Source organism: Pantherophis guttatus, chromosome 10, assembly GCF_059756535.1.
Source record: "Pantherophis guttatus breed Tessera chromosome 10, ASM5975653v1, whole genome shotgun sequence".
Taxonomy (NCBI): Eukaryota; Metazoa; Chordata; class Lepidosauria; order Squamata; family Colubridae; genus Pantherophis; species Pantherophis guttatus.
Genome location: NC_142072.1, coordinates 9751567 through 9763727, shown reverse-complemented (window position 1 = coordinate 9763727; position 12161 = coordinate 9751567). Strand labels below are relative to the sequence as shown.

At 45.2% G+C, this 12161-nt stretch overlaps 1 protein-coding gene across 1 annotated transcript in view; it reads right to left on the bottom strand.

The window, feature by feature from the left end:
- Positions 1-12161, bottom strand: part of LOC117669234 (IgGFc-binding protein-like) — a 37104-nt gene that overhangs the window by 1627 nt on the left and 23316 nt on the right. The window contains exons 6-10 of the mRNA XM_034423526.2: positions 10344-10948; positions 8246-8819; positions 7220-7419; positions 3437-3817; positions 1734-2022 (exon numbers count right to left, since the gene is read on the bottom strand). Of these exons, the coding sequence (XP_034279417.2) occupies positions 1734-2022; positions 3437-3817; positions 7220-7419; positions 8246-8819; positions 10344-10948 (2049 nt within the window). The remainder of the gene's footprint in view (positions 1-1733; positions 2023-3436; positions 3818-7219; positions 7420-8245; positions 8820-10343; positions 10949-12161) is intronic.

The window sequence follows — 12161 nt, the reverse complement described above, 5'->3', positions numbered from 1 at the left end:
GTCTGACCTAAGCATAGTACACAAAATTAACTGCTATAACTTCCTACCTGTCAATGACTACTTCAGTTTCAATTGCAATAATACATGAGCACACAATAGATACAAACTCAAGGTAAACCGCTCCAAACTTGATTGCAGAAATACGACTTCAGCAACAGAGTGGTCAATGCCTGGAATGCATTACCTGACTTCCCCAAACCCCCATAACTTTAACCTTAGACTGTCTACTGTTGACCTCACCCCATTCCTAAGAGGTCTGTAAGGGGCATGCATATGCGCACCAGCGTGCCTACCGTCCCTATCCTACTGTCCCCATTTATTCGTATTCTTATACTCAGTGGTGGGATTCAGCCAGTTCGCACCACTTCGGGAGAACCAGTTGTTAACTTTCTGAGCAGTTTGATGAACTGGTTGTTGGAAGAAATCATTAGGGCAGAGAACCAGTTGTTAAATTATTTGAATCCCACCATTGCATATACTATATTCATAATCATGTTTATACTTATATCTGTTATCTTACGTGTTTGACAAATCAATAAATGAATAAAAATAAATGAATGTTTAGCACTTCCATATGAAGCTTGAAAAGACGTTAATATTAAGAGGGGCAAACATTAAGTAGATCACGTTTCCTTAAGCATGGATGGTCAAATGCCAGGCTATGGTGGACTTAGATGTTTGCACCAGTAGGCACTGATGGGAACATGATGTTCAGTTTCTTCTTTAACAGAACAACAGAGTTGGAAGGGATCTTGGGGGTCTTCAGATCCAACCCCCTGCTTGATCATGAACCCTATACCAAAGGTTCACAAACCCCAGGCTGAGGCCTGCCACCGGGCTGCGACGCGTTCAGAACTGGGCTACACCAGTGGCAGTCATTCGTGCTCGCACATGCAGCTCCATTTGCGTGAGCAGTGGGCACTCATACTTGCACACGAAGCTCCATTTGCACAAGTGGCAGGTGCTGTATCTCAGAAAACTCGATTTGTGTGAGTGGTGGCTGCATGGACCTACCTACCTGTGCAAATGGAGCTACTCATGTGAGTGTGTGTGCCCGCTGCTTGTGTGGAACCATAACCTTCCATCCCCCCCACCACCAGTCCACAAAGCCAGAAAGATTGGAGACCCCTGCCCTAGATCATTTAAGACAAATCCAAGCTCTTAAAAAAAAAAAAAACTTCCAGTGTTAGAGCACCCACAACTTCTGGAGACAAGTCATTCTACAGATTAATTGTTCTGTCAGGAAATTTCTCCTTCGTTCTAGGTTGGTTCTCTCCTGGATTAGTTTCCACCTTATTGTCTAAGGTAAAGGTTCCCTTCGCACATATGTGCTAGTCGTTCCCGACTCTAGGGGGCGGTGCTCATCTCCGTTTCAAAGCCGAAGAGCCAGCATTGTCTGAAGATGTCTCCGTGATCATGTGGCCGGCATGACTAAATGCCAAAGGTGCACGGAACACTGTTAACTTCTCACCAAATTCCCTATTTTTTTACTTGCATTTTTTACGTGCTTTCGAACTGCTAGGTTGGCAGAAGCTGGGACAAGGAATGGGAGCTCACCCCGTTACGCGGCACTAGAGATTCGAACCGCTGAACTGATGACCTTTCGATCGACAAGCTCAGGGTCTTAGCCACTGAGCAATCACGTCCCATTTATTGTCTAAAGATGGGGTTAAATTAGAGAGCAAAACTAGAAAAATGTTAAGAAAAAGAAAGACATTTCTATCCTTACGTACCTTGTTGTATTCCTGTTCTAACTCTCCAGTAGTTCAGGACTTCAGTAATAGTGTGGGCCTTCTTCCCATGTGGAAGCCTCAAGTCATCTGCACCATTATTGTTGAAGTTCCCACAGGATCTGAACACTTTGTTGGCCAGAGTTGCACTGATTGTCACTGTTAAGTCACCCCCAGTGCTATAGAGAACCCGTACACCTGATTCATGTGCCACTATCACCGTATCTTGGACCAGGGTTATGGAGACCTCCTTGGAAGGCTGAGCTGGGAGGTGCACAGGATGCCCGTTCACCTAGAAAATGCAAATCCACAGGTTACCTGGAGACATTGTATACTGAATTGTGGAAGATACGGGAGGAAACCAGCGGTGAATAAGAGTGCTAGAAAGTGGCAATTTTTTTTTCTAGAAAATCAGTACTTACCACAGCCAGAGAATGCAATGGTGACTAAATTTACAGTTTCTTTAGCATCAACACCAGTGGTGGTATTCTACTGGTTCGCACCAGTTCGAGTGAACCGTTAGCGCCGACTTTCAGACGTGAGCGAACCGCTTCGCTCTGATTTTGAAGTGGGACTGCCCTCCTGCCCCTGCATTAGACTTACCTATATTTCCATTTTCCAAAGCCCAGCTGATCGGCATGGTAGAGTGGATTGCTGTGCCTCAGCTGTTTTCCTTGCCAGCAGCAGTGTGGAAGGTGAGTTTTCTGCAAACTGTACACTCGTGTATCAATCTGCACCTAATTCTTCCATCCTGAATTGCCATGTTAACTCATAGACATTTAATCTCTGATGTATGCATTCAGTTTTGTAGCTACTAAGATTGTTGGATGAGCAGGTACAAAAACAGCATGGGTTGAAGCCTGGGAAACAGGCTCCTCATCAATCAACAGGAGTGCTGCTTTAACACCATCTTAGGAGGTGAGGGCTTAACAGCACAAGGAAACAACAGCCAATGACTTAATAGCCAGCCATCAACACCCCAATCAACAACTAAAAAAGCCACATACAACAGGTACCATATAAATACCACACTCAGAATAGCTGAAAGCACACACTCTGCTAGAGAGATGTTCCCTGAGGATGGGCTCCAGCATGAGTCTGAAAGCTTGGAAGACTAAACCTCTAGTCCAGGGGTGGTACTCACTTACCTTCGTTACTGGTTTGCAAATGTGAGCGCAGGACCTTCCGCACATACGCAGAGCATCAAAACCGGGGTGTGATGACATCTGGGGTGGGTGGGCAAAGCCTCCAGCCACTGCCACTACCGGTTCGCCTGAACCGCATAGAACCAGCTGAATACCACCACTGCTCTAGTCCCAGGGACTGACCCAGATCGGACCCTGCAATATTATTCTGGGACACGTATATTTGCCTTCATTCATTTGAACTCTGTGTTACCTCCTAGTCTCCTAAGAGTACATAGGCTATAACTTCACTGCAGCTGCATCTCAGTTGCTACTGGTACCTTTCATTATACAATTTACACCTCATTGATTTGTTCATTAGTTGTGGCAGTCTAGGTCAGACAGAGACAACTAGCTGAAAAGGAAAGGGGGAAGGAAAGGCAATTAGGTGATTAGAAATCCCATACTTTTTGTGTGTGGAAGGCGAAGAAGGAAGGAAGAAAGAGATAGATAGTACTATAAGTAGAGTAGAATAGGTGAATAAAACATGAGAGCTAGCATCTGCCAGTAGCCGTTTCTTACCGAGACTGAGCTATCCTTATTCACCAGCACAATCAGTTTGTGGAAATAGACAGTGACGGAGACCACACTGGGTGTCGCACACTGGGGACACTTCTTCACCTGCACCACCACCCGGAACCATGATTTTGACTTCGCATTGACAAGGGCCGTGATCTCAAAGGACCCCTCACTTGGAAGCTTTCCAGATACTCCATCAAAAGAGGTGAAGATGTGTTCATGGGCAACAGTGCAGTGTCCTTCCTTCCGGACACAGTCCCATTTGTTATTATTCAGTACACAGGTTTCTCCAGCTGCACACGGGAATGGAGTGCACGTCAGATGACCTTGACGTTCACAAGTGCATCTCTCCATGCAATTGGATGTGATCGTTGGAGTCCCAGGCTGCAATAAAAAATACAGCAGGTTTAGGGGTGGGTGGGGATAGCTAAGAAATGGCCAGCATCCACGGCAGGATGTATTTATATCTTACATTAATAAGATGAAGATGATCACAATTGCTGTGGCATCATTGCATATTTGCAAAACCTTCTTATCTGATATCTAATTATCAGCCTTCCACTTCTATTGGGTTTGATAGATGGATTCCTTAATTTCTATTAATCTGGATGAGCCCTCTTTTCCCACTGTCTCTCTGGTATCATCATCATTCCCGTTTTTATTTTCATTTCTCTTTCCATTCAGAATAGAAGACAGAATAAGAGAGTTGGAAGGGACCTTGGAGGTCTTCTAGTCCAGCCCCCTGTTCAAGCAAGAGATCCTGTACTATTTCAGGCAAGTGGTTGTCCAACCTCTTCTTAAAAAACTCAAGTGAGGGAGCACCCACAAATTCTGGAGGCAACTTGTTCCACTGTTGTGGAGGTTAATTGTTCTCACTGTCAGGAAATTTCTCCTTAGTTCTAAGCTGCTTCTCTCCTTGATTAGTTTCCACCCATTGCTTCTTGTTTGCCCTCAGGGGCTTTGGAGAAGAGCTTGACTCCCTCTTCTTTGCGGCAACCTCTCAAATATTGGAACACTGCTATCATATCACCCTTAGTCAGGGGTGAAATACAGCAGGTTCTGACAGGTTCTGGAGAACTGGTAGCAGAAATTTTGAGTAGTTCAGAGAACCCGAAAATACCACCTCTGGCTGGCCTCAGAGTGGGGTGGGAATGGAGATTTTGCAATATCCTTCCCCAGGAGTGGGGAGGGAATGGGGATTTTGCAGCATCCTTCCCCTGGAGTGGGGTGGGAATGGAGATTTTGCAGCATCCTTCCCCTGCCACGCCCACCAAGCCACACCACGCCCACCAAGCCACGCCCACAGAACCGGTAGTAAAAAAATTTGGATTTCACCACTGCCCTTAGTCCTTCTTTTCACTAGACTGCCCATACCCAATTCCTGCAACCATTCTTCACATGTTTTAGCCTCCAGCCCCTTAATCATCTCCGTTGCTCTTCTCTGTACTCTTTCCAGAGTCTCCACATCTTTTTTATATTGTGGTGACCAAACATGGATGCAGTATTGCAAGCGTGATCTTAGGCAACATGAAGCAGTACTAACACTTCATGTGATCTTGATTCGATCCCTCTGTTAATGCAGCCTAGGATTGCATTGGCTTTTTTTGGCAGCTGCAGCCCACAGCTGGCTCATATTTTTTTTTTTTTAAATTTGATTTATATGCCGCCCTTCTCCGGAGACTCAGGGCGGCTTACAATGTGCTCAGCAATAGCCTTCATCCTTTTGTATATTTATACAAAGTCAGCTTATTGCCCCCACAACTGGGTCCTCAATTTACCTACCTTAGAAAGGATGGAAGGCTGAGTCAACCTTGAGCCTTGGCGAGATTCGAACCTGCAGTAATTGCAGGCAGCTGGTCTTAATAACCAGCTTAATAACAGGGTGCCTTAGACCACTGTACTACCAAGGCTCTTTTGTCCCTCTCGCAGTTACTGCTATTGAGCCAAGTTTCATTCCTCCTCATCCTTTAATATTTTACTCTTTTGGGATGCAGCAGTGAGAATGCCAACATGTTTTTGTTTGCTGGCAACCCCGGTTCATCCATAAGATCCGCTTTGTACAGCTATAGTTCTTCTACTTTGGAGAATCGACAAGTTGCTACTGTGCTGATGCTATTCTGCTTCCTAAATCATCAACCCTGCAGGACCATTCAACATGCATCACTGAAACGGAAAAGGCAGAAAGCCAAAATCAAGTAGTGACTAGATGTCTCCTGCTCTGTTCTTTTATTGAGATAATCAGTCATTTCCTTTCAGCTCAGTCTACTCCATGGGTTGTTATGAGAAAAACTGGAAGAAGATGGAACGTTATGTCTACAAGTAGTCCTAGACTTCACAATCATAATAAAGAGCCCTGGTGGTGCAGGGGTTAGAATGCAGTATTGCAGGCTGACTCTGCATTCCACTGCCAGGAGTTTGATTCTGACCAGTTCAAGGTTGACTCAGCCTTCCATCCTTCCAAGGTTAAGTCGCCGAGACTTACTTAGTTGAGTTAGCATCATATAGAAATTGAATGAATAAATAAAATTAAGCGGGCACCTTTGGGATTTTCAGCATATGCTACACCATTCTCACAAAATGGGGGCTCTGGGGAGGGCCTTGCCTAGCTGGAAATGGCCACAGTCCCCCCTCCCCCACCCCATTAACCATTGTCTAGTCACCCAGGAGTCTTCCTCCACTACTCATTACGTTTTGTCCAGGCAAAAGGGAGAACAAGGGACTTAGCTGCACCTTCCTAGTCTCTTATCCTATCCTATCTTTCAGGAGCTGAGGTGGTGCAGTGGTTAGAGTGCAGTACTGCAGGCTATTTCTGCTGACTGCCGGCTGCCTGAAATTTGGCAGTTCAAATCTCACCAGGCTCAAGGTTGACTCAGCCTTCCATCCTTCCGAGATGGGTAAAATGAGGACCCAGTTTGTTTTGGCTGATAGTCTGACTCTCTAAACCGCTTGGAGAGGGCTGTAAAGCACTATGAAGTGGCATATAAGTCTAAATGCTATTGCTACTGTTATAATGGAGTCTGCTCGTGACAGTCATGAGTTGTGACAGTTGTAAAGTGGGTCACCCATGTAACAGACTCAATTTTATGACTATTTTTCCTCCAGCAGTCATTATTGTTCGCTCTGGCCCCGTTTTCCCCAAAACCTGTTTTAAACAAATATATATATATATATATATTATAAAACGTGGTCATGTTACTGTCGGATGCTGCAAATGCAGGCTGGGAACCAAGTTCCCAAAATGTAGTCACGTGACCCTGGAGAGCACTGGAACTTTGGAGCTGGATTCTAAGGATCCTTAGGGAGAGCTGTCGTAACTTCAGTCAAGCAACTGGTCATAATCTGCAGACTACCTGTACTACCTCTCTGAAAAAAGAAAAGCTAAATAGAACAAAACAATTGCAATCGTGAGAATTTCTGCCTTCACTTCAGAGGTGGGTTTCAGCCGGATCTGACTGGTTCTGGCGAACCGGTAGCGGAAATTTTGAGTAGTTCGGAGAAGCGGTAAATACCACCTCTGGCTGGCCCTGCCCCTAAGGTATTCACTGCCTCCCAGCTGATCGAGTCCCAGCTGATCAGCTGGGTCTTCTTTTGTTGCCCTGCACAGGAGAACAGAGCTGGAAAGCAGGTTAGTGGGGTGGGGAGGGAATGGAGATTTTACAGTATCCTTCCCCCTGGAATGGGGTGGGAATGGAGATTTTGCAGTATCCTTCCCCTGCCATGCCCACCCAGCCACACCCACAGAATCGGTAGTAAAAAAAATTGAATCCCACCCACTGCTTCACTTGCCTTAAACCAGATGCCTTTGTGGAAGCAGCGACATTGACTGACGGGGGCACAGTGGTACCCAGCCATAAAGAAGCCCTTTCTGCATTGGCAGCCTTCAGCACAGTGGTTGGGGCACTTTGTGATGCCGGTTGCCTCTTTGCATCTGATGGGACAAGCCCGGGTGCAGAGTTCATACTGACTGTTGACCGGGCATTTCATAGCTGCAAGAAAGGAAGAAGACTAAGTTACTTGAAAAGAGAAGATAGGCAGCAGCCACAGAGCAATATGAGAAGCTGTATGTTAGAAACAGAGCTCGTTCGAGTTCCGTATTGACTAGCTTGACAACCAAAACGAAACCTTCATCTGACACTGCTTAGATTTGAACTAATAATCTCCTGCAGGCAAAACCATGTATTTCCCCCCACCCCCACCCCATTTGAGCTACAACTCTTCTTCAAATAATATGCAATGGATTTCCTCCTGCAAGGAGAAGAAAACGTGACTGCCAGAGCAGGGGTGGGTTCTAAATTTTTTTACTACTGGTTCTGTGGGTGTGGCTTATTTTGTGGGTGTGGCTTGGAGGTCATGTGACTAGGTGGGCATGGCTAGCTGGTCAGAGTCATTTCTGGAAGGTCCTCGCACTTACGACCCGACTCATTTGTTTGCTTTTAACACTGATCAGCTGTAGGGCGGCCCTTTGAAGCCCCGCGGCAAGAGTTTAAACAGTTTTTTCCCCTCTAGTCATCAGCTGGGACTCAGGAGGCAGCAATAGATTGGGGGTGGGACCAAATAAAAGGTAAGAATAACATGGGTGGGTGGGTGGGGGTGGGAGGGGGGTGGGGGGGAGGGTGGGGGGGGAGAACCAGTTCGGTGACATCATATCGTCACCGCTACCGGCTCAGCCGAACCAGACCGAACCGGGAGGAACCCACCACTGCACCTGAGCTATAGATATTCACCACTATTGCAAACCTCCCATTTTCCCTACTCTGCCTTAGGAGATGCTCCCACTCTTCGTAGAAACTGCCTTCCTAGGAGAAGACTTACGACAGAAGGTTGTTGTCCTCCAGGGCTTGATCTGGATGCCAGCAGCTTGACAAGCAGCAACGTAGCTATGGATAGCTCGGCAGAGAATAACTGGGTTCCCCCTTGCCTTGCAGAGGTCATGCACGCAATTGTTGTAGAAGTCCGTAGGGTTGATGGTGGAATAGCAGGCACTGAAAGGTCCATAAGAGGACTGCAAAATGCCACACTGGGTGCTGTGTATGTAGCTGGCCTTCCGGCTCTCTTGACATGCACCACACACTATGGCGGCACAATCTTCGGTGCAGGCGGCAGACGGAGCAGCTACTTTCCAAGCAGCTGAAAAGGTTTGCACGCTTAGGGCCGGCTGGCCAGTGGGCAGAGAGATGTCATCGAGGGGATGCCCATTGTAATTGCCACATAAACCACACATCTGGCTGTGATAAGCTTCCGGCACCTGGACGATCAAGTGGTAGAGTTGATCGAAAGAGACAAACAAGCCAAAGTCCGTCCGAAGAACAATGTTGCTCCCATGATAGAAGACCCACATACTATCGCTTTCAAGGCGGAAAGGTAAGTAGGTCATGGCACCGTTCACCTGTAGAGATGGTAAGGAATGAGAATGAAGCAAGAAAACATTGAAGAAGATCAGTTATCTCTGGCTTGTCTAAAACAGTGTTTCTCAACCTTGAAAGCTTGAAGATGGGTGGACTTCAACTCCCAGAAACCCCCAGCCAGTGCTGCTGGCTGGGGGTTTCTGGGAGTTGAAGTCCACCCATCTTCAAGCTACCAAGGTTGAGAAACACTGGTCTAAAAGAACATGTCACTTTTGTCCATGTATTGATTTATTACACAATTAATATAGCTGCCCAAACATAGATGACTCTGGGAGGGTTACAACATTTAAACATCCACCAGATTAAAAAAAAAAAACACCATTACCCTCTCCACACACACATACACAACCACACATATGGTAGGAGCAATACAATTAAATAACCTTCTAATCAGCTTTATCTCCATTCATGGTCCAGAGGTCCACTGAGAAAAACCACATTTTAGGGCCTTTTGGAAAAGCAACAGGGTGGGGACCAACCATATCTTGGAGTGGGGGTGGGGGAATGATATTCCATAGAGGACCACCACTGAGAAGAGCCTTTTTCATGGTCCCACTAGGTGTACATTCCTAATTGATGGGTCCCATAACATACCCTACTTTCCCTCTAAGCTTTTGCTGTCTGATATAGCAAGGTGAACAAATCGGTCAGTTCTAGAGGAGATCAACCCTGACTGCTCTTTAGGAGGCCAGATCCTGAAGATGAAACTCAAATACTTTGGCCACCTAATGAGAAGGAAGGACTCATTGGAGAAGAGCCTAATGCTGGGAAAGCTTGAGGGAAAAAGAAGAAGGGGACGGCAGAGAATGAGGTGGCTGGATGGAGTCACTGAAGCAGTAGGCATGAGCTTAAATGGACTCCAGGGGGTGGTAGAGGACAGGAAGGCCTGGAGGAAGATTGTCCATGGGGTCGCAATGGGTCGGACATGACTTTGCAACTAACAACAACAAAAATAGCTAGAATCATTCTCCACCCATGTTCTATTATATTCATATGGACATCTCAACATGTATGTCGTCAATATTTGCATTGCCTTGTGGCTGATACAACCATTTTGTCAAGTTTCTAGGTCGTCTCAAATAAATTGCATTTCAAACAAGGTCTTTGAAGAAAAACTCCTATTTATTAAGCACGACATCCTAACCTGACTCCAATCGGAGCCAACACTGACTTCCAGCCCCCAAACCCTCCCTTTCCGTTCCCCACTCCCCTGCACTCATTGGCCATCTTCCAAGTCATTCTACCCCTAATCTACTCCAGCTCAAAAGAATTTCCCCCTCCCTATCCCATCTCCTAGGGGATATTATCTCCAGGGAAAATAAGTAGGTGAAAAGTCAAACGTCCCTTTCCAGACGCCTTCGCTTTTCCTTCTTATGCCAGCACTAGAGTAAATGCAGGTTGAAGTGCTGACACATTTGCTTCTTTAACTTGCATGCTATTGAAACTCCCAACCAAAAGCAACCCACCCATCCCTACTTGTAATATTTCAATTTATATCTCCTTACCAGGATAATGCCTCTCTTTTCCCGCAAGAGAGAAATTGTGTTTTGGTAGGCTGTGATAGATACAACTTTCGTTACAGAGATTTTGCCCCTGGATCGCCTTTCATTCTGTATGTTGACTGAGAAAGGCGGAAGGGAATGTTGGCGTGTACAGCTCCTCGCCAGCGTATAAGTGCAGTTGCTCTGAAGATCAAAGGTGGCGCCATCAAAGGTGATGTAGTGAGGGTCTCCAGCTATGTGACAGGTCCCAGTCTTCTTGGGAGCATCTGAATGGCACTTCTGGATACCTTCCACCACACGGCACTCCTCGTGGGGTCCACAGGAGGAACGGTGGCACTCCATAATACCACCGACGTGACAAGTGCACCGCTCCTTGCAAAACCCATTGACAAAGAAAGACTCGCCCGCCTTGTAGTAGAGACCTTGATGGACACAGCCACATTGTGAGATGGGGACACACTGGTCACCGCTCAGGACAAAACCTTGGTTGCATTCACATCCTTCTCGACAGTTGGCAGTGCAGAGGACTGGATTGAAGAGGCTGTGACAGGTCACTGGGCAGTGGCTGGCACAGACTTCATAATGGCTATTTGGGGGGCAGTCAGGTTCTGGGGAACACAAGAAGACATTGATGCATTTTGCAGAAGACGGTCTGGTTGTATCACATTTTCTTTAAACAATTTTTTAAATTTTTTATTTAACATAAAACAGTCAATGTCTACCTAAACAGTGTGTTGTCTGGGTACAGTTAATTTTGAGAAATAATAATGATAATAATAACAATAATATCAGTGGTGGGATTCAGACGGTTCTCTCCGGATCGCACGAACTGGTAGCGGCGACTGGGCTCCACCCACCCACCCGGACGTAATGCGCGACTACTATGCATGTGTAGAGGTGGCACGTGCGCTCAAATTTGTGAACTGCTGGGAAGGTAAATGAATCCCACCTCTGAATAATATTCATAACATTAATAACATTAAGTTAGGCCTGGCCTGGCCTAACCTCTCTTTTAAACTTTTTTAAACTTTTTAAAATTTTTAAAATTTTAAATTTGTCTTATAAATTTGGGGTGTTTTAAATTTTGTTTTTTGGGCCAATTATTTAATTGTATTTTAATGGTTTTTTAACATTTGTATTATATGTATTTTATTTGGCTGTTCACCGCCCTGAGTCCTTCGGGAGTAGGGCGGTATACAAATTCAATCAATCAATCAATAAGAATGGTCACATAATAATAGTAGTATCTGCTTATCCATTTTAGTGAACTTTCCTTATGTAATTAATCATTCTCTAATGCTTTTAAATGTCTTAACTTCTGTTTCTGTTATTTAGCCATTGATAAAACAAACCCCATGTTAAAAAGTATTCAGTTTCTTCCTTCTCCTTAATTATATGTGTTAATCTATCCCTTTCTGCGCATTCTAATATTTTTTAAAATTACATTTTCATCTCTTCGCTTTCCCACTGCTGTGCAAACACAATTCTTGCTGTTGTTAACACGTGTAAAATTAAATATATATTCCCTTTATTGTATTTTTCTGGTAAAATATCACATTTTCTTAAATCTCCCTTTGAATCTTGATTGAAAACTATTGCCCTCCTTCCACCCCCCCACCCCCCAAGGATTTGGCTTCACAGCTGAAATAAGTCGTGAATGGCATGGCTAATGAAAGAAAGATTGAGGATTTGTAGTTTAGATCATCGATAGAGTCCCAGGTTGTTTACCGATGCTTTATGTTCAGTTTTCTTAATCTCTTACTCATTTTATCATCAAAGAAAGGAGATATGTTAGTTTCTGACTTCTTAGACCATCGTTTC